The 25,339-nt window shown below is 43.0% G+C and overlaps 1 protein-coding gene across 3 annotated transcripts in view; it reads left to right on the top strand.

The window, feature by feature from the left end:
- LOC309615454 (uncharacterized protein) overlaps positions 1-15,262 on the top strand; it is a gene marked incomplete at its 3' end in the record, with an annotated part of 196,475 nt that extends 181,213 nt beyond the window's left edge. Inside the window, exons 5-6 of one of the 3 annotated variants that reach the window (XR_014236822.1) lie at positions 5,224-6,048; positions 6,404-15,262. Coding sequence is in view for 1 of the 3 variants with exons in the window: in XM_082365124.1 (XP_082221250.1) it covers positions 5,224-5,263 (40 nt within the window). Of the gene's footprint in view, positions 1-5,223; positions 6,049-6,361 lie in introns of those variants that run through there. The other 2 variants (XR_014236823.1, XM_082365124.1) reach the window with 2 other exon arrangements.
- Between the last annotated feature and the right edge of the window lie 10,077 nt (positions 15,263-25,339).

Genomic DNA, 25,339 nt, shown 5'->3' with positions numbered 1-25,339 from the left:
ACATACCCATGCGCACATACACGGTTAAGGTCTGGGGAGGGTTGGGGGTTTGGGGAGACTGCAGATATTGACAAAGCAGAGCTGGCCCAGCACCTTCCCTCCTGTCACACAGCTGTGCTCCCGCACAGAATGTTCCTCCAGGGCCCCCGTGAGACGACACAGTGGTTGAAACTATTAGGAAAATAAGAAGTGGGCCTTGCTTCCAGATTTGCATGTATTAAACTAAACAGAAACAGAGAAAACTTACCACTCTGGTTTCAGGCCTGACAGTAGACTTCCTTGCGGGGCCGTCTCTGTCCGCCCTGCTCCTTGAAGCAGTCCCTGCCTGAGACGCCAGCGGGCGGGGGGTCCTGGGAGCCCTTCGTGCCCTTGGCCACCTCCACCAGGGCACACGGAGTCTGGTCCTTCGACCAGGGCATCTGTCACATAAATGCCAGGTCTTAATTAGGCAAAGGAACGGTGCCCAGGGAGGGTTTGAAAATCTTTTCAGGGTCTGTTTATTGTGGGCAGTGCCCTGCGGTCACTACAGACTGGAGAGTTCTGTGTCTGAGAAGCACGTGCCATGTGTCATTTTGGACAAGCTGTGCTGGAAATCACTCTCTCCTTCTCTCTGTCTGCTCTGTACTTCACTGACTTCTGGTGAGGCCATCAAGTATGCTCTAAATGCCTGCACACTAAATCAAAAAGACAGAGAGGGAGAAAGAGAGAATGCTCTAAAGTGCCTCCCCCAGTTTCCCTTTACTTAAGATAGAGCGGAGGGGCCCCTCTTGCAGGACGTCCGTCCGCCCCCCGCGGGCTGGCTCTGGGAACCCCTCGGCTTCTGTGCACTATCCGCCCGTCTCTGCTGCGCTCTCTCTTTCTGCGCTTGACCTAACCTCCCATGCTGGGCTGCCAGATCCTGGGTCAGCCGGGCAATGCCTCGTCCGGCTTTGTATTTCCAGCAAAAGCCTTGTTTTCCTTTGCAGTGGGAAACACAATAAGTATCTGCTAAATTACCTGAAGAACTAAAAGTAAGAATGTGAACAATTTAAGAGTTAGGTGTTCATTGCTCAGCAAGGGTGGGATGCATACTATAGCTTTCTTAGTGGGAACTGTAAGTAAGAGACTTTCCACTCAGATTTGGGGAGGCAGACGGACAGCTGGGAAAGCAGAGGGGAGCAGAGGCGCCCCAGCAGAGGGACCTGGGTTACAGGCCTTCCTCCTGACTTTGCCTCCTTGACCATCTTCCCTAGAGATTTTTGCTCTGTTTTCTGTCACGTCCCTATCTTCAACCCACACAGCCTGCGTGCATCTCTTCTCCGCCCTGTCCCCTCATCCTCAGCCTTCATGCAAAGCTGACGGCCGGGAAGACGGTGCAGGAAGACAGTGATGTGATGCCCCTCTGGTGCGGCCACTCTGTTGCCCCTCCCCCCTCCACTCTGCTGCCCAGGTGGGCACACCCCCCTCACACAGCTGCCCCCTTCCCCCCCCAAAACTGAGCAATTCCGCTCCTAACAAACAAACCTATGAACATAGCCTATAATCAGTACAATTTAATACTGACACTAACACTGAACAACTTCTATTGCCAAATTTGGTTTGAAGAGATGAAAAAAATCTGAGTACACCTTCTTATAATAGTAGTTTACTGCCGAAGTAGCTTTAGTAAATAACGCCCTTTGTTCTTCTTCCTCCAAGTCTTCATAGCTTAAACAACTTTAAGCTTTTATTGGCTTATAGGTTTGAAATTCCAGAAGGGCAATATCAAAATTGGGACGCTCATAAATGTGTGGGCAGGGGCGATAAGATGAAACTTCAGAAATCATGTGCCACATTCATTTATCTAGTTGAAGCAGGTTGAATATTCTGTTTCTTCACATAAATATTGACCAAAGTTGTTGGAAGGTAGCAGGAATAATTCATTTCCCTGCAATTTTAGTACCGTTACTGGTAGCAAACAGGCTTTGAGCAGTTACCGTTTTTAGGAAACTTTGCAATGGATATTATATCTGTGATCTCACTTTGGGGTGTAGCATTTGACCTCTGTCGAACCCAAGGTCAGTTCCGGGGGTTCTTCAGTGTCCTGTCCCCCTCGTAGGGTTGGTGTGTGGTCTAGGTAAAGCGCTTAGAACAGTGTCTGGTGGATAATACCAAGTAATATAGATTCATGCCTATTCTTGTTTCAATCACAAAAGCTAAATGTTATTTGGGAATTAATGACAGATGTGTTCAGCCCCGATACATAAAATTTTAAGAAATCTGGTGGAATCCAAAATCAGTTCTATTTACTGATGACCAGTCATAAAGGCATAACGTGTTCCTTCCTCAAGTAGCCCATTTGCTTCAAATGTACAGAGTGATTTGCTCACCATCTTCTTGGCCGCCTGTCTGTGGGTGCGATGCCCTCACACTGTTTGGGTTGGTTTGTTACCAAATCCAAGCTCGCTCTGCCCGCCGCAGGACAGGCTAGTACGTCGGGAGATGAGGGGTTGAGGCAGCGACTATGACTTTATTCGGAAAGCTGGCAGACCGCGGAGACGGCAGACTAATGTCTCTAAATAACCATCTTCTTGGAGCTTGGATGCCAGTTTCTTGTATAGCACAGAGAGGGGGAGGAGATGAGGAAGTAAAGTAAAAAGGCCATAAAATTTGCAAATATCCCCTGGAATGGCCAGCCTCGGGGAGGGGATGTGTTAATTTCTTGTTTCTTGCGGCCATCCCCAGGCGGACAGGGTCCGGATGTGCCCCTGAACAAAGGCACTTTGGTTTAACAGAGGGGCAGTGCTCCCCAGGGAAGGCCCTTATGCATAGACTGTATCCTTTCAGTGAACAAAAGCAACAGGAAGCGACCATTAAAGGAAAGAAACAGATCCAACATGGAGTCAGGATTGGCTCTTCCCTGTTACCGTTTCTCAGCTGAAACGGGAGTCTGCTGCAGAAACCGAGCTCCAACCTAAGAAAGTGTGTAAACGCCTGAAATCCCACGCTCTCCTGCCTGTCCTGGGTCGGGGGAGCCCCAGCCCTCGGGCCGCAGTGGAGAGCAGGGCAGCTCTGCCAAGCGTGGACCGCTGGTGACCAACCCAGGCCACCCACGGCCAGAAAAGCACACCGGGAGCGAATGTAACTTAAGAACCCGGAATAAGCCAAAGAGCATTAAAAACACTTCGTCTCAAGGACTAACTGAATGATTCCCTCCTTCGGTTCATTCCCAGAACTTCCCTGAATCAGAACCCATGAAGCCAAAGCTGGGATCTGGGCGAGGTGTGGGCAGGGCAGCGCTGCCGGGACCCTGGCCAGAGATGGGCCGTCGTGCACCGCGCCTGCCCTTCTCTTTCGCCTGGCGCTGGGAGCCTGTGCAGCTCGTGAGCACCGTGGATCGTGGCTGCTGCGTGTGCACGACGCCAGCGCCCGGCGTGGGGAGGAGGCTGGTCGTGAAAAGGTGCGATGTTCGGACGGTTCAGCCGCTCTGGGTGTCAGGGAGAGACAACCGCATCTTGGCCTGTTGCTCGCAGTGGCTGCTTTTAAAAATAAATCAGTAGGAAAACCACTCTGAAGAGGGATGAATAATTGCTTGGGTGCTTGTGTTCTCTTTAACCAAAATTGAACTCCGGCCGTTAATCTGAACCTGAAATGTAGATGCGTGTTCCCTATGGCCAGATCCTTTTCAGTGTCCCTGTAATGAGGTGAAATAAGGAATTTCAGGAAATCATTTTGGTTAACATTTCCCAGACCTGCAGTTCCTCTGATTTGCTCTACTATTTGGTCCCTTTTCGAGGTAGTTAGCGCTATCTTTTCGGAGAAAACATTTTCGTGATCATCAAGAAGGGATTTGGGACCGGAAATCAGCCTTGACATCAGCAGATAGAAGCTGTTGGGAGCGAATTGAATGGATCTGAGCCCACACGCATGGGCATGTTTTACTTGGGGCTAAATCAAGAAAAGAGGTTTATTCGTGTATTTCAGTGAACATGCACAAGATTGTAGGAAACGGTTAATTTTTTGTTAAAATTCATGGCCTTCTGGGATTACTGGGCCATTCATTACAGGTATCAAAGCAAAAATTAAATTCTGCTGTATTGAGAAGTTTGGCCCATTCAATTGGAAAAATCTTAATGATCAAGAAACCATGTGTTTTTACTCAGATATGTTTTATGACATAGCTGTAAAATCTTGTCTCAAATAGACCTACCGCAGGCCTGCATTGTTTCAGACGGTAATAGGACTCACTTCTGAAATGCCTTTGTATTAAGTCTAAAAGATGGATGAAAACTGGAGAGCTTCGCACGGTTGTTATTTATGACTCTTCCTGTCTCACACGAGGCTCTCGGCAGCACTCTGCAAGCCTGTGTGAGCGGCAGTTTCGTAGAAATTACAGCCCCGGGTGTGTGACAGCAGTTCAAAGCCAGCCCGCCCAGGCCACTGCTCACAAACGTGTTTAAAGGTTTCTAACTTGGCATAAAGCAGGGTCCAGAAGGATTAAAGAGTGAAGTGTTGGCTATCAATCTAGAAAGAGTGTTTTTCATAACATTTGAAGGGGAAAAAAAGTAATACATTGTTGTTTCCACAGAGAAAGTTTTTTTAAAGTTGCAGAATTCTTGTCTTAAGGGGAAAAAGACCTGTAAACTGTGACCAAGCAAATGCATTCATCTAATAAAGAGTTAACAGGTAGTCAAAGGATGGATGGCTTTTTTTTTAACGTGATACAATCTTAGATTCCCTATCAATTCCCCATGATTGATTTTCACAGAAATTCTCCCAAATTTTCCCCCAGGTAAGGCTCTAGCATGACTATTCATCAGTGGTCATTTACTTTAGAGCCACTTCAAGCCTTGTCTTTTCTCCTAAAGCCTCAGTTGTCACTGGAAAAATGTCACAAAGAAATTTTCTGAACAATAGAACCAGCTTCCCTTTTAACCTCTCCAGGTACCAAAGGCAAAATGCTGTAAAAATAATTATATTTATGCATAAAATATTTATTCAAAACCTATAGGGAATGTCTACAACCGTCATTAGTCACTGTTTTAAGGGCTAGTGTGTATTCTGGCATTTACCATATACTAACCACATAACCTCATTAGTTCTCAAGGAAGATTTGGAATTGTGTTGAGGATGGGGATCGTCTCCGATTTCTTTGAATCCTTTTCTATCTGTGGTGCAGTTAACAGCATTTTGTACATAATGGGTGTTAAATTAAGATTTAGTCGAGTGATGGAAAACAGAAACAAATGAGAGTCTTTTCTCCAGAGTGAGATACCACACGAAGTCGAATCAGTCCTGCTCCTGAAACTCACCCTTGAACTCTGCACACGATGCTCAGCACCGACTCGTAGGCTCACACCGGGGGTCCTGTCTCACAAGGTACAGTTGCCCATTGTCAAGGGCTGAACAATGTGCGTGTCCCTCCAAGATGCGTATGTCACAGTCTTGCCCCCCAGGACCTCAAAATGTGATTTTATTTGGAAAAAGGGCCTTTAAAGAGATAATTAAGGTGAAATGAGGTCATTGGGGTGGGGCCCTGATCCAATATGACTGGTGTCCTTACAAAGAGGAGAAATTAGGACATAGACACACACAGAGGAAAGACCATATGAAGATGCAGAGAGAAGAGGGCTGTCTACAGCCCAAGAAGGGAGGAAACCAACCCCGCCAGCACTGTGATCCTGGGCGTCCAGCCTCCAGAACTGTGAAAAAACTGATTTCTATTGCTTAAGCCGCCCCGTCTGCGGTACCTTGCTATGACAGACCTAGCAAACTAGTGTACTCTTATGAAACTCTATATCGTCTTTTGAAATCTGCATAAAAAGAGTTTGAAACCACCACGCTTTTTCCTTTATTTGATCCTCAGCTAGCCAATCTGTATCTGTATATGCATCCATGTGCGTGGATGATGAGTTAAACTTTGTGAAGAGCAGTGTCTACATTTGTCTATCTTATCAGAGCTATTTAAAGTTAATGTTGAAGAAGATGTGGTACATATATACAATGGAATAGTACTCAGCCATAAAAAGGAACGAAACTGGGTCATTTGTAGAGACGTGGATGGACCTAGAGACTGTCATACGGAGTGAAGTAAGTCAGAAAGAGAAAAACATCGTGTATTAACGCATATATGTGGAATGTAGAAAAATGGTACAGATGAACTGGTTTGCAAAGCAGAAATAGAGACACCCATGTAGAGAGCAAACATATGGACACCAAGGGGGGAAAGCGGGGTGGGGGTGGTGGGATGAATTGGGAGATTGGGATTGACATGTATACACTAACACATGTAAAATAGATAACTAACAGGAAGCTGCTGTATAAAAAATAAATAAAATTAAATTTAAAAATAAATTAAAAAATAATCATAAAGTTAATGTTCTGAGCTCCCTTTCCTGCGCAGATCTGGTGGTGAGCAGCACAACGACATTCTTCCCTTGGGCAGGAAGTGGAGGGCCAGGCCAAGCTGGGCGGCTGAAGAAGGGCCTTGTCCTAGTGCAGAAGGTGGCCCACATGCTTGGTGGACGGCAGAGTTCTATGTTAAAGGCAACTACTCTTCCCAGAGCAGGTGTGACTTCTTGAGGGTGAGCTAACTTTGGTGGAGTCGTTGAAACCGGTAAGTTTGACTTGGCAATGTTGAACTCTTTGAACGGACTAGCAATCAGCCAGAACGCTTTGTTAGAGACATTCTATACCAGAAAATGCACAAACTTGACTGAAAGAAAGAACCATAAAATAAATTATATGCAAGAAAGGTGCTGGTTTCAGCTACAGTTAGGCTGTTTTATATTGTCTCCAAGGCCACCCCACCCAGCTTGGATGGATGGGCCCGGGGGGAGAGACGGAGGCTGCGTGCCCACAGCTGTGCTGACCGGGCAGCTTCGTCCAGGTGCCAGCGTAGCCTGACGCATCTCTCTGTTACAAAAACAACAACGAAACACGTAGCCTAGCAAAAAGCCAGGTGTACCCCGCTGTCTGAGCGCCCGTGGAAATCGTGCGGGAAGTCTCAAATCGTGCGTCAGAGTCTGCATCTCCACTCGCTTCTCTAGGGAGTCTGGGTTGGATACATGACGATGCTGCTACAGAAATATCCTGATGTATTTAGCGACATGGAGGAATCCCGGTAAGACTCAGAGGGAAGAAAGTGCTTAGGTGAGGCCAGTACAGTCGAGTAGCTGTACAGTTAAATCCGAATGAATAAATTCAGTGGGGCTTCGTGATTTTCGTGTTTTGAAAAGGATTATTATTCAGACTGTCCGGAGGCCTCATCCGTCCTTCCCTGGTCCGACTGGCTCTCTGCCTTGACTCCAAACACACTCCGTCACCCAGACCTGCTGGTTCTTTCACTGCGGTGTCTCCAGTGCTGTCTCTGACTCTCTTTTTTGCTTCACAGCTAGACTTACGGGGTGCTCCTGCCTCTCACGACGTCTGGCTTCAGCGCCGTGAGCCTGGCTGACTGTGATTCCCGAGCCTCTGGCAGGGGCCTCCTGTGGCCTCTCAGGCCCTGCACTTGTTTTCCACACGCATGCGGCAGAATGCTCCTGGGACCCTGTCTGTCCTCCCCTCCTGCCCACCTCCCATTTGCTTGGTGCCAGGCATGCCCAACCCCTGCCCAATCCCACCCCTTCCTCTTTGGAACCCCGAACACTTGGGAGGCCTTGCCCCTCATCTTTGTTTCCCTTGGTCCTAACGTTACCGAGTCCAAGCTCGCTCTGCGTGCCGCACGAGAGGTCAGGGAATCAGAGGCGAGGTGCGGAGGCAAGGAAGATGACTTCATTCGGAAAGCTGGCAGACCGAGGAGATGGCAGACCAGTGTCTCTGAGAAACCATCTTTTCGGGGTCTGGATGCCAGTTTCATTTACAGCACAGAGACGGGGAGGGGATGGGGAAGTAAAGTAAAAAGGCCATACGTTTTGCAGATGTCCCATGGGATGGCCCGCCTCGGGGAAGGGATGTGTTCATTCCTTCTTTCCCGCAGCCATCCCCAGGTGGATGGGGTCAGATGTCTCCCTAGGAGCTGAACAGAGGCACTTCAGTTTGACACTCAGGCAGAGGGGCAGAGTTCCCCGAGGCAGGCCATTACGTATGATTATAATAACAAAAGCAACAAAAAGCAAATGTTAAAGTCAAAGAAACAGAACGCTGAGTCCGATTTAGCTCTCCCCTGTTACACTAACGAGGTCCTCCCGTGGGCTGAGGCTGTTCCCCGTGGGTGTACAGGTGGATGTTAGATTCGGTCCCTGCTGGTCCGCACCCGTCCTCACCACCTCACTGTGTGCCTGAGTCCTTAAGCGCTGGCTTTGGCACTGGCAGCCCGGGCTTTGAATCCCCGCTCCAGGATTACTCTCTGCGCCTTGGACAGTTACCTAAACACCCGGATCTTCTTTACCTCCAGTGTCTTGACATTTAATCATTTCATCTCTGAACCTGTTTCTTAAGTGAAGTTCAGTGGGACAAGGGGGCATGGGATGGGGGGACTCGGGGCCGCAGCTCACAAGGGGCTGTGAGTTCCCCCACTGCTGCTTCTCCCCTCTCCCCAGGACGGGCTTTCAGCTGCCTGCTCCCCCTTCACGGCCCCCCCAGGTCCCCTCTGGCCTCCCGCTCCGTGCCACCCGGGGACCACTGGGGCAGCCAAGCCCAAACCTTGGGGTGAAGGTGAGCTGGGCGCTCACTGCAGCGCATCTAGCCGGCGATGGGCGGGGCGCTGGCGGAGGCCCGGGGGCGCTGGCCGGCACCGCCGTGGTCCGCGGGCCGCCCTTCCAGCCCGGCCCTGACCCCCGGCCCCTGGGAAGCGGGATGCCGGGCTCGAGGCCACGAGCTCCGCCCGCGTGAAGCCAGAGCACAGGGGGCCCCACCCGGCGGGAGGGAAGGGGGCCCTGCTTGCCCATCGGGTACCCCTGTGCAGGAGGAGGGCAACGTGACGCAGCAAACCAAAGAACCCCAGGAACGGGTGAGCGACCCGGGAAGAAAGTAAAGAGCTCTGTGTTTCAGTGTCGTTATAAGCACTATTTTCCTACGTTTTTAAAACCAAGGGTCCTGCATTTTCATTTTGCACCTGCCTGAGTTATGCACAGAATTATTTTGAGAATTAGATGAAATACATGCTAAGCACGTGGAAAATACGCAATAAAAGAGAGCTCTTGTTTGCATAGATAGAAGTGGACTCTCCCCAGCTCTCCAGTGCACGGGGGCGGAGGATGGATTTCGCAAGATCTAGACGGCACCCGAAATAGTAAGCAAAATGGGGGGTGATTTGTGTATAGACTTTTTTCTCCCACAATCAAAACATTTCATCATATTCCGAGAGGGGATTACGATCCAGAAAGTTTAAGGTTCGCGGCGTTTAAGCTTTAGGAAGAGCACGTGCCAGATACTTGGAAGAGTTGAGAGGAAACCCTCAGAACCTGTCTCTCCGTACATGGGGGGCGTTGAGGAGAGGAGCCTCCCCAGCCAAGTCCTTTAATCACTGGGAAACAGGAGTCCGACGTGACATTTAATTTATCATTTCCTGGATCTTCAAACAATTCTCCTTTTAGAAAGAAATATTATTTTGTTCTTAGATCTCATTCTTTAAAAATAAGAAAATTATCTTAAATGTCTTTATAAGACGTTCTCTGTAGGACCCCCATCCTAGCATTAATTTTCCCGTGGTTACGAGTCGACAGCAGAGACAGAAGTCACCTGCCAGGCACTACGACAACTCCTCTGAGATGCAGACCCTGCTCCAGAGAGGCAGAACCAGAGCACCGCGGCCCAGCCGTCACCAGGGAAATGAGCACTTAAATGATGGTGCACATCTGCCTTACTTTGACTGGAAATCCCATGCATTGGATATAATAAAAAGCAAAAGCAGTATCATTTAAGAAACCCTGTTACTCTAATTAAATGACAATGAACCATAAACGAACCATTTTTGATATGCCTAGCACAGTCTCAAAGTTTCTTTTTAAAAAGTTTTCCTGGTATGGAAACCCAGAAGTTCTGTGACGGTTGGGACAAGATGGTGGAGTTGTTTAAATAAGAAAATGTTTTTTAAGTGTTTCATTTTGATTAACGATATATGTGTTCTTTGCATCGTTCTGCAATGAGTGTGCCTGTAGTGTATCAATGCCTGGGCCTGGCCCCGTTGCGTTTCTGATGGTCACTAGTGCTGTGCTCAGCTCGGGGACCCTGATGCTTGCTCCGACCTGTACAAGGGTGCTTCTCACACAAGGCTCATTCTGAAGGGAAATCACATGCTTTTTCATTCCTTGAACAGATGAGAAAAGCTGTGGCGAGAGTCTGAAGAACAGAAAGGTAAATAAAGTCTGGGGTTCATTCCATCCTGAACCTCTTTGCCCTCTTGATGGCCTTCCACAGAGATTTCCAGACAATTCCTGGGTACCATCTCTGAGTTCATTCTAGTTCATGATTTCATATGGGTTTGCTTCTCTTCAAATCATTCTGTGACCCAGAGGTCAAGCTACCCCATGCCCCCAAATTAAAATATTGTTGATGAAGGGCAACAGGATTTAGCTCTGAAAGAGGGCATGTACTCAGGGATAGATTCAGATAATTTCCCTCAAAACTTTGTAAAATTATTGGTAATATAATTAGAAATATGCAATTTCAGTGATATGGCTAGATATATTCCCAAAGAAGAATGACAACTTTGTCCTAACAGATATTTCAACTTTTTATTTAAAAAAATTAAACTTAGGCTTACAAAGAAGTTGCCCACACCCTTCACCTGGTCCCTCACAGTGTTAATATCTTACGTAATCATAGTACGATTACCAAAACTAAGCAGTTAACACTGGTATTTTTCCACTAACGTCCGTATTTCTGTTCCAGGGTCCAACGCAGGAGCTCACACGGAATTTAGTTTTTCGTCTCCTTCGTTTCCTTAATCTCTCCTTTTCTTTCAGAACCTTGGCGCTCAGGGTGTACTGGTCAGTTGTTTTATAGAATGTCCCCTCATTGGGGTTTGTCCTATTTTTTATTATTATATTGAAGTTGTCCATTTTTTTAAAGGAGATCACAGAAGTGATGGGCCTTTCTCAGTGTGACATCCTGAGGGTATATGATGCCGAGATGTTTTATCATCAGGGATATTTACCTTGATTACTTAGTTAAGATGGTGTCTGTAGCTTTTTCCATTATAAAGATACTGATTTCCCTTTGCAATTAATAAATAGCTTGGGAGAGATACTTTGAGAGTAATGCAACGATTCTGTTTCTCCTTAAATTTTCACTCATACCATTTGGTGAATCTTGCCAACAACAACTATTACTGTGGTGTTCTAGTGCTGATCTAGTGCTGACTTTGTATTTTCCTAATTGCTTCTACATTCATCAACTGGAACTCTGTAAAGAAGAGCTATCCCTCTTCTCTATTCATTATTTATTCAATTATGTACTTACACCAGGATGTTGGACTCATGGATCTTTATTTTATTCTGTGGGTGGTAATCCAGTACTCCATTTATTTCTGTTGTTCAAATTATTCCCGGCTTGGCCATCGGGAGCTCTCTCATGTCGGCCTCTGTGCCCTTGTAATATGTCCTGTCCTCTCCTGAGCACTTCACTCTCTAGTAACACAGAATGCTCCAAGTCTACGTTGTATTTTCTCTGCCTGCATCCTGGAATCAACCACTTCCTCAGAGTTCTGACAAATATGAAAATCATCATTCAAACTTAGTTTGGAAACCATAGGTATCATACAGCTTGACGATATTACGTACCGAGGACTGATAGTCCTCTATTTGCGATGTGACATAAAAACCTTATTCCTTTTAGACCTCAAAACATCAGTAGAAACCCCTGCAGTAAGTGTGATTATGGCCATTTTGCCAATGAGAAAACTAAGAAGGCTAAGAAGAAAAGCAAGTAGTTGCCCAAGATCTTATACTAGAAAAAGAAGGAGCTGGAAAGAAATCCTTTAAGCTGTAAAGCCAGACTCCTCCCACCTTGAAAGAACCAAAACAAAATATTGGAAACTCCTGCTGTCAGCTTGATGGTCAGCCTATGCTGAACTGCAGTGAAAGGTACTTAGAGCAAAACAGTTCTGCTGAAGCCAGGGCGCCCATCCTTTCTTTTATGAAAAAGGTGCATTTTTGACCCAAGCATTACCTATCCTCATCTGGGATAAAACGCCATGAAAACTGAGTCTGACTTTGAAATTATAAAACAATCAGAAAGAAATATACTTGAGTCCCAAGAGGAATATTTCTGGTGACGGAGTGCACCCAAACACAGATTGCAAAGCAGATATTTTTACACTGACGCTGGGGAGAAGCAAAGCAGGAGGTGGGACGTGTCCTTTCCCACTCAGTCCTGCCGTTTCTGAAAACTCCAAGTTTTGTCAGTCAGCCTACATTCCTATTAAAGTTGGTAAATTCATGCAAAAAGGAATGTTCCTTGGACTACAATAAGCTTTTCTTATCCATTTTCCTTTGATTAGGTAACAGATGAGTTTTTAATAGAAGAGCAGGGTATGGGAACATGGAAAAAAGCATAAAATTTAACATTTATGTATTTCCAACTCCTGGCCACAGTCAGAGAGATTTAAAAATGATTAAGTGAGGAATTTATAGCTTCGTGCAATCACATTCATAGCAATAAGATTAAGGCTTTCAAAAGGATGAAAAATGGAAAAACTATAATGCTAGGGGTTTTTTTAGTATATAATCTGCTACAGTGAAGACTCACCTTGAATCCATGTGGCCTTGCTGGTAGTTATTTCTGGGTAAAGCGACACTGAAATGACTTTAGAGGACAGGTCTGCTTTATCCCAACTCAAGGAAGAAAAGACGACGTTCAGTAACGTGACAAGTCAGTAACGGGGGTTCCCTGTGTACGAGGTCACATCCAAGTTTCATTTCTGAGTTAAATACTCTGTTTCATGATGGCCTTAGCTGAATCATGAGAGAAGGTATATGTGAATAAACCATGAATACATATAAGTTCATATATGTTTGTACATGTGTATAGATACCTTAATACATACATAGTTTTATATAATTGTATTTTGTATATATTACTATCAATTAGCTTTGGTAGATAATCATATCTAATATTTATGTATACCATGTATGTATTGCATATATAATACAATATAGTAATTATATTTATATCATCTATATAAATATATAGATTTATGTGTATATATATAATATATGTATATATTTTCCCATTTATCAAAGCTAATTGACAGCCAACATCTAGATACACAGTTCAGTAAAAAAATCAATAATTAAAAAAAATTTTTTTAATCCAGTACTGAAAAACAAATACTCAGTCTCTATGCTTCCACCAAAATGGAAAAGAAACAATCTGCTTTACACCAGCTTAAATAAAACTGAAACTGGGGCAAAGCCAAATAACTCGTTTGACCTGACGTACCAAGTTTAGGGGTTTGGTTTTGTAATAAGGCAGTCACTGTGACTAGAGGTTTGTTTGCTTTCGCATAATTAGACAACATAGTACATGTATAGCATTTAGTGTAACGCCACACACACAGGCTCTCAGCAGTTTTTACAGGATGGTGATAATAAGAATGATATTGGTGACGGTGACAATGATGCCTGGGTGAGGAGGGACCTAAGTCAGACTTAGATAATAACCAGGGATAAGTCAGGCTTAGATAATAACCAGGGAAGGCTTCCCTAAAAAAGTGACTCACAAAAGGAGATTTTTTGAAATATTTCTAGTAAGTGTGCTTTCAATGAGAAGGTATCAAATCACATTTAAGGAGGAGGAATATGGGCATTTAGAAAAAATTATAAAAACGTAAAAAAAAAACCAAAAACCAAGAGGACAAGAGTGTTCCATGTTGTACTGTTCTCCTCTTAAAAGATGAGGCATCAATTGTACAAAGGATTTGGCCACTAGGAAGACGGATTAAGAAAAACAATGCTGTAAAGTGGAATTAAGCTCGAGGAAGCCTCCTAACTGCCTGATGGATGGTCTTGGTGTATTTTTTCACTTAAACGTTCAGACATACGTTGAATCACCGATTTGAGTCGGTGATTACAGGAGTATGGTAGTATAAGACTAGATCTGAGAACTGAGACAGAGATCTTCACACTTTGGTGTGTTTATTAAACATATATAATCCCAAACAAGAACAATCCCTATTCCTAGAGCATTTTTCAGCATACTGCCAGTAAGTGGAAGACGCTGAAATTGGAAGTATTCTGATAGTAAGGGAGACAGTGAAGAAAGAAAAAGTTCAGAGACCTACGGAAAGTCACACCACAGTTACTAGTCGGTCACTCCCTGACCACCTACTATGTGTCAAACACTGTGTTCAGAGCTGAGGTTATAATAATGATTGAGAGAGAAATCCTCCCTGCCCTGAAGAGTTTAAAGTCTGTTATCAGACACAAATAGATACCGAAGAAATAGTTACACACAGAAATAATTATTTTGCATGGTAGTGTTGTTAGGGAAATAAGCAGGATGCTACAGACGATGACACGGAAGAGGGGCAATCACTGTGCACAGGGGCCACTAGTGAAGGCATTTCTAAAGAGTGGGTAGGAGTTAGCAGAACGCAGGATGGGCATGATGAGGGCATGGTAGTGTCGGAAGCTGGAAAGTGGCTCATGAATCGAGTGTATGTAGAGAGATGCAAAAATATACCCACGCTTTGATTTCAGCCATGGACAAGAGAAAAACCAACATTTACCTAACCTGAATATGTGCTGGGCACAAGGTACGTGTCTTACACTTATCATCTTATTCAACCTTTAAATAATGTAGTGATGTATGTGCCCACTAAGTAGGTTAACTTACTTGTTCAAATCACAAAATAAGAGATACGACCAGGATTCGTACCAAGGTAGCATGTCTCAAAGTTGCAGTCCTGATCAATAGGCTGAAGTTCTTTACAAGTCTGGACAGGAAAATGACGATAGTTTTATTTACTAGGAAAGCAGAATTGCAGGCTATATTCTTTAGTTTTGATTGTTCTCAACGCTGTTTTAATATTTTGGCAAGAAATAATAGGTTGGCTAATTATCATTTCTACTTTTCTATATTAACTAAAGAGAAATATTGCTGTAGTCTACACCAAAAAAAAATTTTTTTTAATAGAAGGACTTAATTTCTTTAAAAAATTTGTTAAAGTGTTTAAAATTATCAAAGTAATAATGTGCATATATTCAAGTGGCACTCTGACACTGACAATTAAAAAAACACAATTGTCTAAGAAAAATGATGGTCCTCAGCCCATCCTCCTAATTTTTGTTCTACTCTTTCCTATCTTTCAGCTGTTTCTAATGTAATTTACCACGGAATTCCCAAATAAATGCTTGGACAGCTATTTCTTGATTTCTAGCTTTTAGACGATATCTATTACTCTCCTTATATAGGCAAACCTCAGAGATATTGCGGGTTTGGCTCTGGACCACAGCAATAAAGTGAGTATTGAGATAAAGTGTGTCACCATAACTTTTTTGTTTCCAGCGCAAATAAAGTTATGTTTACACTATACTGTAGTCTATTAAGTGTGCAATATAGCATGTTGTCTAAAAAGACAATGTACATACCTTAATTAAAAATACGGGGCTTCCCCGGTGGCACAGTGGTTGAGAATCTGCCTGCTAATGCAGGGACACGGGTTCGAGCCCTGGTCTGGGAAGATCCCACATGCCGCGGAGCAACTAGGCCCGTGAGCCACAACTACTGAGCCTGCGCGTCTGGAGCCTGTGCTCTGCAAAAAGAGAGGCCGCGATAGTGAGAGGCCCGTGCACCGCGACGAAGAGTGGCCCCCGCTTGCCACAACTAGAGAAAGCCCTCACACAGAAATGAAGACCCAACACAGCCAAAAATAAATAAATAAATTAAAAATAAAATAAAATAAAATAACAAATGTTCAAGTACAATTGGTGTCTAAAAAAAAAAAAAAAAAAAGAATTCCCCCACCCGTGGTATCTAATCAAGTTCCTTTCTACCTCCCCTTGATACCTAACCAATTTCAAAAAAAAAAAAAAAAAAATAGGTTATTGCTAAAACTTGCTAACCATCATCTGAGCCTTCAGGGAGTGGTAGTAGTAAAGTCAAAGTAGTAAAGTCACTGATCACAGATCACCATAACAAATGTAATAGTAATGAAAAAGTTTGAAATATTGTGAAAATTACCAGTATGTAACACACACACAAAGTGAGCAAATATTGTTGGAAAAAATGGTGCCGACAGACTTGCTCTGATGTGGGGTTGCCACAAACCTTCAATCTGTGAAAACCCCATTACCTGTGAAGCACAATAAATTTAAAAACGAGGTCTGCCTGTATTCAGGTTGAGAATTAATCCATTTTATATAATCCCCCATACCCATAGACTACCCCCCTCCCATTCTTCCAAAATACGTATATCTCCCTTTTGATAAATCAGTAATCAGAGTGTACATTAATATGACTAATAATATTTACAGTTAAGCAGTGTAATATGATTACACCTCCTGGCTTCTACAACTTTTAATTATATAGCAATAACAAAAATAAAACCCTTGTTTGTCATATCTTATAAAGAATATTAAAATGCCATGCTTTGAAATACGTTCCACACGTAAATACAATAGCCTTAAAAGTAACTTTTCAGGTTATCTACTATTAACTTTTTAAAAAATGAGCCTTAGGCTTTCCTTCAGTTAAGAAAACATCTAGTTGTTACAGCCTTCATTTTTTATTTCTGTTAAAGATAGGACTAAGTAATATTCCTGCTTTCCCAGTCCAATTCTATTTTGAATTAAACTTTGTCCTGAATTTGTGTATATTTGATATTTCTTGTATTTCTATAAGAATGTGTTAAAGTTTAATCGATGTCTAATAAAGTTATCTAAGGTATTCATTATTGCCTTATACTATCATCTAAAACCCTTGGACATTTCTTTTACAAAATAAGCACTGGTAAGTGGAGGTAAGAAAATGTAAGTTTAGAAGCCAGATCACAGTAGCCTAGCGGCTGCTCAGTATTTCTCCCAGTCGGTGGCTGAGTGTGGACGGATGGCAGGTGGGGTGACAAGGACCCCGAAGCATTTTTTCAAACCAACATCTGCAACCAATCACACAAAAGACAAAATGACAGCGACATTTAATGATGGGATTGTTTCATTGCCAGCGTTTTAGTTAGAAAGAGCTTTCGAGATCCACTTAGAGATGGAAACAGTGTGCTGGAGCACCGGGCACTCTCAGGTATGTGAAGAATGTACTTGTATCTGCTTGAAATCTGGGGCCGTTAACAAAGCATCCAGAGCCACAGACACTGCTGCCTGACCCCTTCTGTCAGCCTTCCCCACCCACGGACATTCTTTGCATGACTTGTGCACGGAATTCGCCAGTATTGAATGTACATCAAGATGGTAATTTATGAAGTGAGAAAGCCTCCGCTCTGGACTCAAGTCCTCCTTGAGGACTATTTTTTTTTTTTTTTAGATTCCATATATATGTGTTAGCATACGGTATTTGTTTTTCCCTTTCTGACTTACTTCACTCTGTATGACAGACTCTAGGTCCATCCACCTCACTACAAATAACTCAATTTCGTTTCTTTTTATGACTGAGTAATAGTCCATTGTATATATGTGCCACATCTTCTTTATCCATTATCTGTCAGTGGAAACTAAGGTTGCTTCCATGTCTGGCTATTGTAAATAGAGCTGCAATGAACATTGTGTTACACTGTGGTACATAACTCTTTTTGAATTATGGTTTTCTCAGCATATTATGCCCAGTAGTGGGATTGCTGGGTCATACAGTAGTTCTATTTTTAGTTTTTGATGGAACCTCCATACTGTTCTCCATAGTGGCTGTATCAATTTACATTCCCACCAACAGTGCAAGAGGGTTCCCTCTTCTCCACACCCTCTCCAGCATTTATTGTTTGTAGAATTTTTGATGATGGTCATTCTGACCAGTGTGAGGTGATACCTAACTGTAGTTTTGATTTGCATTTCTTTAATGATTACTGATGTTGAGCATCTTTTCATGTGTTTGTCGGCAGTCTGTATATCTTCTTTGGAGAAATGTCTGTTTAGGTCTTCTGCCCATTTTTAGATTGGGTTGTTTATTTTTATGATATTGAGCTGCAGGAGCTGCTTGTATATTTTGGAGATTAACCCTTTGTCAGTTGCTTCGTTTGCAAATATTTTCTACCATTTTGAGGGTTGTCTTTTTGTCTTTTTTATGGTTTCCTTTGCTGTGCAAAAGCTTTTAAATTTCATTAAGTCCCATTTGTTTATTTTTGTTTTTATTTCCATTTCTCTAGGAGATGGGTCAAAAAGGATCTTGCTGTGTTTTATGTCATAGAGTGTTCTGCCTATGAGTTTTATAGTGTCTGGCCTTACACTGAGGTCTTTAATCCATTTGGAGTTTATTTTTGTGTATGGTATTAGGAAGTGCTCTAATTTCATTCTTCTACATGTAGCTGTCCAGTTTTCCCAGCACCAGTTATTGAAGAGGCTGTCTTTTCTCCATTGTATACTCTTGCCTCCTTTATCAAAGATAAGGTGACCATATGTGCATGGGTTTTTCTCTGGGCTTTCTATCCTGTTCCATTGGTCTATATTTCAGTTTTTGTGCCAGTACCATACTGTCTTGATTACTGTAGCTTTGTAGTACAGTCTGAAGTCAGGGAGCCTGAGTCCTCCAGCTGCATTTTTCTTTCACAAGATTGCTTTGGCTATCAGGGGTCTTTTGTGTTTCCATACAAATTGTGAAATGTTTTGTTCTAGTTCTGTGAAAAATGCCAGTGGTAGTTTTTTGTTTTTTGTTTTTAATTTTATTTATTTATTTATTTATTTATTTTTGGCTGTGTTGGGTCTTCGTTTCTGTTCGAGGGCTTTCTCTAGTTGCGGCAAGTGGGGGCCACTCTTCATCGCGGTGCGCAGGCCTTTCACTATCACAGCCTCTCATTGTGGAGCACAGGCTCCAGACGCGCAGGCTCAGTAATTGTGGCTCACAGGCCTAGCTGCTCTGCAGCATGTGGGATCTTCCCAGACCAGGGCTCGAACCCGTGTCCCCTGCATTGGCAGGTAGATTCTCAACCACTGCACCACCAGGGAAGCCCCACCAGTGGTAGTTTGATAGGGATTGCATTGAATCTGTAGCTTGCTTTGGGTAGTAGAGTCATTTTCACAATGTTGATTCTTCCAATGCAAGAACATGCTGCATCTCTCCATCTGTTTGTATCATCTTTAATTTCTTTCATCAGTGTCTTATAGTTTTCTGCATACAGGTCTTTGTGTCCTTAGGTAGGTTTATTCCTAGGTATTTTATTCTTTGTGTTGCAATGGTAAATGGGAGTCTTTCCTTAATTTCTCTTTTAGATTTTTCATCATTAGTGTATAGGAATGCAAGAGATTTCAGTGCATTACTTTTGTATCCCGCTACCCTACCAAATTCATTGATTAGCTCTAGTAGTTTTCTGGTAGCATCTTCAGGATTCTCTATGTATAGTATCATGTCATCTGCAAACAGTGACAGTTTTACTTCTTCTTTTCCGATTTGGATCCCTTTTATTTCTTTTTCTTCTCTGATTGCTGTGGCTAAAACTTCCAAAACTATGTTGAATAATAGTGGTGAGAGTGGGCAACCTTGTCTTGTTCCCGATCTTATTGGAAATGGTTTCAGTTTTTCACCACTGAGAACGACGTTGGCTATGTGTTTGTCATATATGGCCTTTATTATGTTGAGGTAAGTTCCCTATATGCCTACTTTCTGGAGGGTTTTTATCATAAATAGGTGTTGAATTTTGTCGAAAGCTTTTTCTGCATCTATTGAGATGATCATATGGTTTTTCTCCTTCACTTTTTAAATATGGTTTATCACATTGCTTGATTTGTGTATATTGAAGAACCCTTGCACTCCTGGGATAAACCCCACTTGATCATGGTGTATGATCCTTTTAATGTGCTGCTGGATTCTGTTTGCTAGTATTTTGTTGAGGAATTTTGCATCTGTGTTCATCAGTGATATTGGCCTGTAGTTTTCTTTTTTTGTGACATCTTTTCTGGTTTTGGTATCAGGGTGATGGTGGCCTTGTAGAATGAGTTTGGGAGTGTTCCCCCCTCTGCTATATTTTGGAAGAGTTTGAGAAGGATAGGTGTTAGCTCTTCTCTAAATGTTTGATAGAATTCGCCTGTGAAGCCATCTGGTCCTGGGTTATTGTTTGTTGGAAGATTTTTAATCACAGTTTCAATTTCAGTGCTTGTGATTGGTCTGTTTATATTTTCTATTTCTTCCTTGTTCAGTCTTGGAAGGTTGTGCTTTTCGAAGAATTTGTCCATTTCTTCCGGGTTGTCCATTTTATTGGCATAGAGTTGCTTGTAGTAATCTCTCATGACCCTTTGGATTTCTGCAGTGTCAGTTGTTACTTCTCCTTTTTCGTTTCTAATTCTGTTGATTTGAGTCTTCTCCCTTTTTTTCTTGATGAGTCTGGCTAATGGTTTATCAATTTTGTTTATCTTCTGAAAGAATCAGCTTTTAGTTTTATTGATCTTTGCTATTGTTTCCTTCATTTCTTTTTCATTGATTTCTTATCTGATCTTTATGATTTCTTTCCTTCTGCTAACTTTGGGGTTTTTTGTTCTTCTTTCTCTAATTGCTTTAGGTGTAAGGTTAGGTTGTTTATTTGAGATGTTTCTTGTTTCTTGAGGTAGGATTGTATTGCTATAAACTTCCCTCTTAGAACTGCTTTTGCTACATCCCATAGGTTTTGGGTCGTCATGTTTTCATTGTCATTTGTTTCTAGGTATTTTCTGATTTCCTTTGACTTCTTTAGTGATCTCTTGGTTATTTAGTAGTGTATTGTTTAGCCTCCATGTGTTTGTATTTCTTACAGTTTTTTTCCTGTATTTGATATCTAGTCTCATAGCGTTATGGTCGGAAAAGATACTTGATATGATTTCAATTTTCTTATATTTACCAAGGCTTGATTTGTGACCCAAGATGTGGTCTATCCTGGAGAATGTTCCATGAGCACTTGAGAAGAAAGTGTATTCTAATGTTTTTGGATGGAATGTCCTATAAGTATCAATTAAATGCATCTTGTTTAATGTGTCATTTAAAGCTTGTGTTTCCTTATTTATTTTCATTGTGGATGATCCGTCCATTGGTGAAAGTGGGGTGTTAAAGTCCCCTACTATGATTTTGTTACTGTTTATTTCCCTTTTTATGGCTGTTAGCATTTGCCTTATGTATTGAGGTGCTCCTATGTTGGGTGCATAAATATTTACCATTGTTATAGCTTCTTCTTGGATTGATCCCTTAATCATTATGTAGTGTCCTTCTTTGTCTCTTGTAATAGTCTTTATTTTAAAGTCTATTTTGTCTGATATGAGAATTGCTGCTCCAGCTTTCTTTTGATTTCCATTTACATGGAATATCTTTTTCCATCCCCTCACTTTCAGTCTGTATGTGTCCCTAGGTCCAAAGTGGGTCTCTTGTAGACAACATATGTACAGGTCTTGTTTTTGTATCCATTCAGCCAGTCTATGTCTTTTTGTTGGAGCATTTCATCCATTTTCATTTAAGGTAATTATCAATATGTATGTTCCTAATCCCATTTTCTTAATAGTTTTGGGTTTGTTTTTGTAGGTCTTTTCCTTCTCTTGTGTTTCCTGCCTAGAGAAGTTCCTTTAGCATTTGTTGTAAAGCTGGTTTGGTGGTGCTGCATTCTCTTAACTTTTGCTTATCTGTAAAGGTTTTAATTTCTCCATAGAATCTGAATGATATCCTTGCTGCGTAGAGTAATCTTGGTTGTAGGTGTTTCCCTTTCATCACTTTAAATATGTCCTGCCACTCCCTTCCTGCTTGCAGTGTTTCTGCTGAAAGATCAGCTGTTAACCTTATGGGGATTCCCTTGTATGTTATTTGTTGCTTTTCCCTTGCTGCTTTTAATATTCTTTCTTTGTATTTAATTTTTGATAGTTTGATTAATATGTGACTTAGCATGTTTCTCTTTGGGTTTATCCTGTATGGTACTCTCTGTGCTTCCTGGACTTGACTGACTCTTTCCTTTCCCATGTTAAGGAAGTTTTCAACTATAAGCTCTTGAAATATTTTCTCAGACCCTTTCTTTTTTCTCTTCTCCTTCTGGGACCCCTATAATTCGAATGTTGGTGTGTTGAATGTTGTCCCTGAGGTCTTTGAGACTGTCCTCAATTCTTTTCATTCTTTTTTCTTTATTCTGCTCCCTGACAGTTATTTCCAACAGTTTATCTTCCAGGCACTTATCCGTTCTTCTGCCTCAGTTCTTCTGCTATTGATTCCTTCTAGAGTATTTTTAATTTCATTTATTGTGTTGTTCATCACTGTTTGTTTGCTCTTTAGTTCTTCTAGATCCTTGTTAAATGTTTCTTGTATTTTCTCCATTCTGTTTCCGAGATTTTGGATCATCTTTACTATCATTACTCTGAATTTTTTTTCAGGTAGGTTGCCTATTTCGTCTTCATTTATTTGGTCTTGTAAGTTTTTACCTTGCTCCTTCGTGCGTAACATTTTTTGTTTGTTTCTTTTTTTTTTTTTTTGATGGGTGGTGCTGTATTCCTGTCTTACTGGTTGTTTGGCCTGAGACGTCCAGCACTGGAGTTTTCAGGCAGTTGGATAGAGCCGGGTCTTGGTGCTGAGATGAGGAACTCCAGGAGGCCTCACTCCGAATAATATTCTCTGGGGTCTGAGGTTGTCTGTTAGTCCAGCGGTTTGGACTCTGAGCTCCCACCACAGGAGCTCGGGCCCGACCTCTGGCCTGGGAACGAAGAACCCACAAGCTTCGTGGCGCAGTAAAAAAAAAAAAAAAGAAAAAAGAAAGAAAAAAAGGAGCAGTACAATATCAGAGAATAAAAAACAAAATAAAGTTAGAAAGATAAAAAATATATTAGGAAAAATAAAACTATAATTGAAACAGCTGCAACAAGGTAAAATAAAACCACAACAGAAAAAAAATTAAAAAGAAGCTGGGGGGCAGGGGGAACAAGCCAAAAGGAGAGAACAGTAACAAGGTATAAAGAATAAAATAAAATTAGACAAATAAAAGGTTACGAAAAATAAAAATGTAAAAGAATCAACAACAATGACTCAACAAGGTAAAAGAGAACCCCAATCTAAAAGAGGAAAAAAGAAAAAAAAAAGCCTTGGTTCTGGGGGCGGAGTTTAGGCAGGGGTGGAACTTAGGCAGGGGTGGGATCTAGGGTGGGGTGGGACCTAGGTGGGTGGGGGTGGAGACGTTTGAACGTGGGGCGGGGCCTAGGTGGGTGGGGGTGACGTTCAAGCATTGGGCGGGGCCTAGGAGGGGCGACGTTCAAGCGTGGGGCGGGGCCTCTGCTTAGGACCTGCACAGAAGGGGAGGGGCAGCAGGTGGAAGGAGGGCCTCTGGAGTGTGGAGTTCTGGAGTTTGGAGGTAAGGCCCTGAGTGGGGGTGTGTGGGTGGGGTTTAGGCCCAGCGCGTTGGAGGGGGTCTCGGAGGGGGTCTCCGAGTGTAGAGGTGGGTCCCTGGCTGGGGGTGCAGGGACGGGGCTTGCGCTCTGTGCGGCAGAAGGGAGGCTCCGAGGGCAGAGGATTAGGCCCAGGAGCCCAGCGGGCTCCCCAGTGCCTGAGTGGACAGGGAAAGTGCTGGCCCCACTCCCTTCTGTTCCTTTGTGCCCCCCCCTGCCCCCCTGCACCGTCTCCCCCAGGGTCTCTGCATCCCCGCTGGACCCCTAACCGTGGGTGGGTCCCGCTGGGTATAGGAACTCCTCCCCCTCTCCCAGCCGCCCCCCAGGGGTGCTGGTCCCAGAGGTCCGGCCTTTACTTTTGCTCCCCCTTCCCTCCCTCCCACTCCCTCAGGACCCACGAGGCTGGAGGGGGCCTTGGTGGGCAGAGGATCAGGCCTGGGATCTCAGCAGGTTCCTGGGGGCCCATGTGGGCAGGGGAAACCTGGCCACGCTCCCTTTTGATCCTCTGCCCTCCTGATGGTCCCTCAATTTCCCCCTTCGGGTGTGGGATCCCTTCCCCTCCCCCACCCGCCCCTCATGGGCGCCAGTCCTGTCCCACCTCCACTTCTCCTCCCCCCTCTCTCCCCCCACACCCCACGTCCTACCCGGTCGCTGGGGGTTCCTCCCGTCCCCTTAGGTGTCCATGGTCCCCCACCGGTGCCTGGTAGGTGCCCTAGTTGTTATATATATTATTATTATATGACATCATTATATATCACATATATTTAATTTAATGTATATTTGAATCATTGTACCCCATGTATACAACACAAAGGTATATAGATAAAGGAAGAAGATTTCTAAAAGGTAGCATTCCTCATATAAACAAAACTACATTTGAAGACAAATTATCAAGCTTCTTTACTTATGAAGCGAGACAGTAGTCAAAGAAATGGCTAAAGTGTCCTAGACTAAAAAAATAACAGGTATTTTAAGGTTGGGAACAACAGGTAGGGAGAGGTCCTGAAGGAAAAGGAGGACATGATACCATGGGTTAACCAGAAGCTGCAGAGGGAGGTCAAACCAAGCAAAGACCTTTGGGTGGTGATGCCTGTTTCTCAGCTTCTGAACACTGATGTGATTTTGTATGTGTGTTTGTGAGTGTGTATGTGTGTGCAGACAGAGGCAAATACATAAACATTTGATATCATAGCAACATTATTTTCAGGTTGCAAAGACCTACTGAGTGAAATAATAACTTTTGCTTAAAAAAAGAGAAAGGAATCAACAAAAGTTTTCCACTTAGTTGTATTGAATTTCAAAGAATAATCATATTAAACTACCTACGTACGGAAGAAAGCTGTCCTGTCCCTGGTATACCTCAGTGTTCCTGTCTCCAATACACACATTTAAACATATTGTTTCCAGTGTCTGATGACTGGACAGTCCCCACCAGGGCCAAGTCAATGGTGAGAAACGTGTGTAGGGCACAAACTTTAAGGAGTAAACAGTCAGCAGTCAAGACCTCTGCTTTTTTCTTAGGCTCCAATATGACTCTGCATTGCACTGTTTCTATCTTTATTTACATACATTTTGATATTTGGTTCAGTGTAAATTTTTCATTAATTTCTATTAAGATATTGCATTAAAATATCATTTATTTTGATTGCAAAATTTTTGGGATCCTCTTAAGTTTTGAGCCCCAGGCAAGTGCAAGTCCAAGTTCTGTTCCTCAAAAGATAAATGTCTTTATAAGAAATTACAGTGACATCTCAGTTAACGTGATTAATAGGGAAATGGTTTTTTCAGATGATACATTTTCTTATTAGCTGTATCTTCATCTGCTGAACAGTCACGTTACCTGTGAGAAGTGGAGTTTATGAACCAACCCCCCAATTGCTAAAGGGATCTTTGTCCACAGAACACTTGTTCAGGTGTGCAAAGTTTTATGGATTAATCTCTCAGCCTTATACTTGAAAAAATATTTT

Source organism: Balaenoptera borealis, assembly GCF_965194805.1.
Source record: "Balaenoptera borealis genome assembly, chromosome: 18".
Classification (NCBI taxonomy): Eukaryota; Metazoa; Chordata; class Mammalia; order Artiodactyla; family Balaenopteridae; genus Balaenoptera; species Balaenoptera borealis.
The sequence above is the reverse complement of the archived record's forward strand: the minus strand, read 5'-3'. Positions and strand labels throughout refer to the sequence as shown.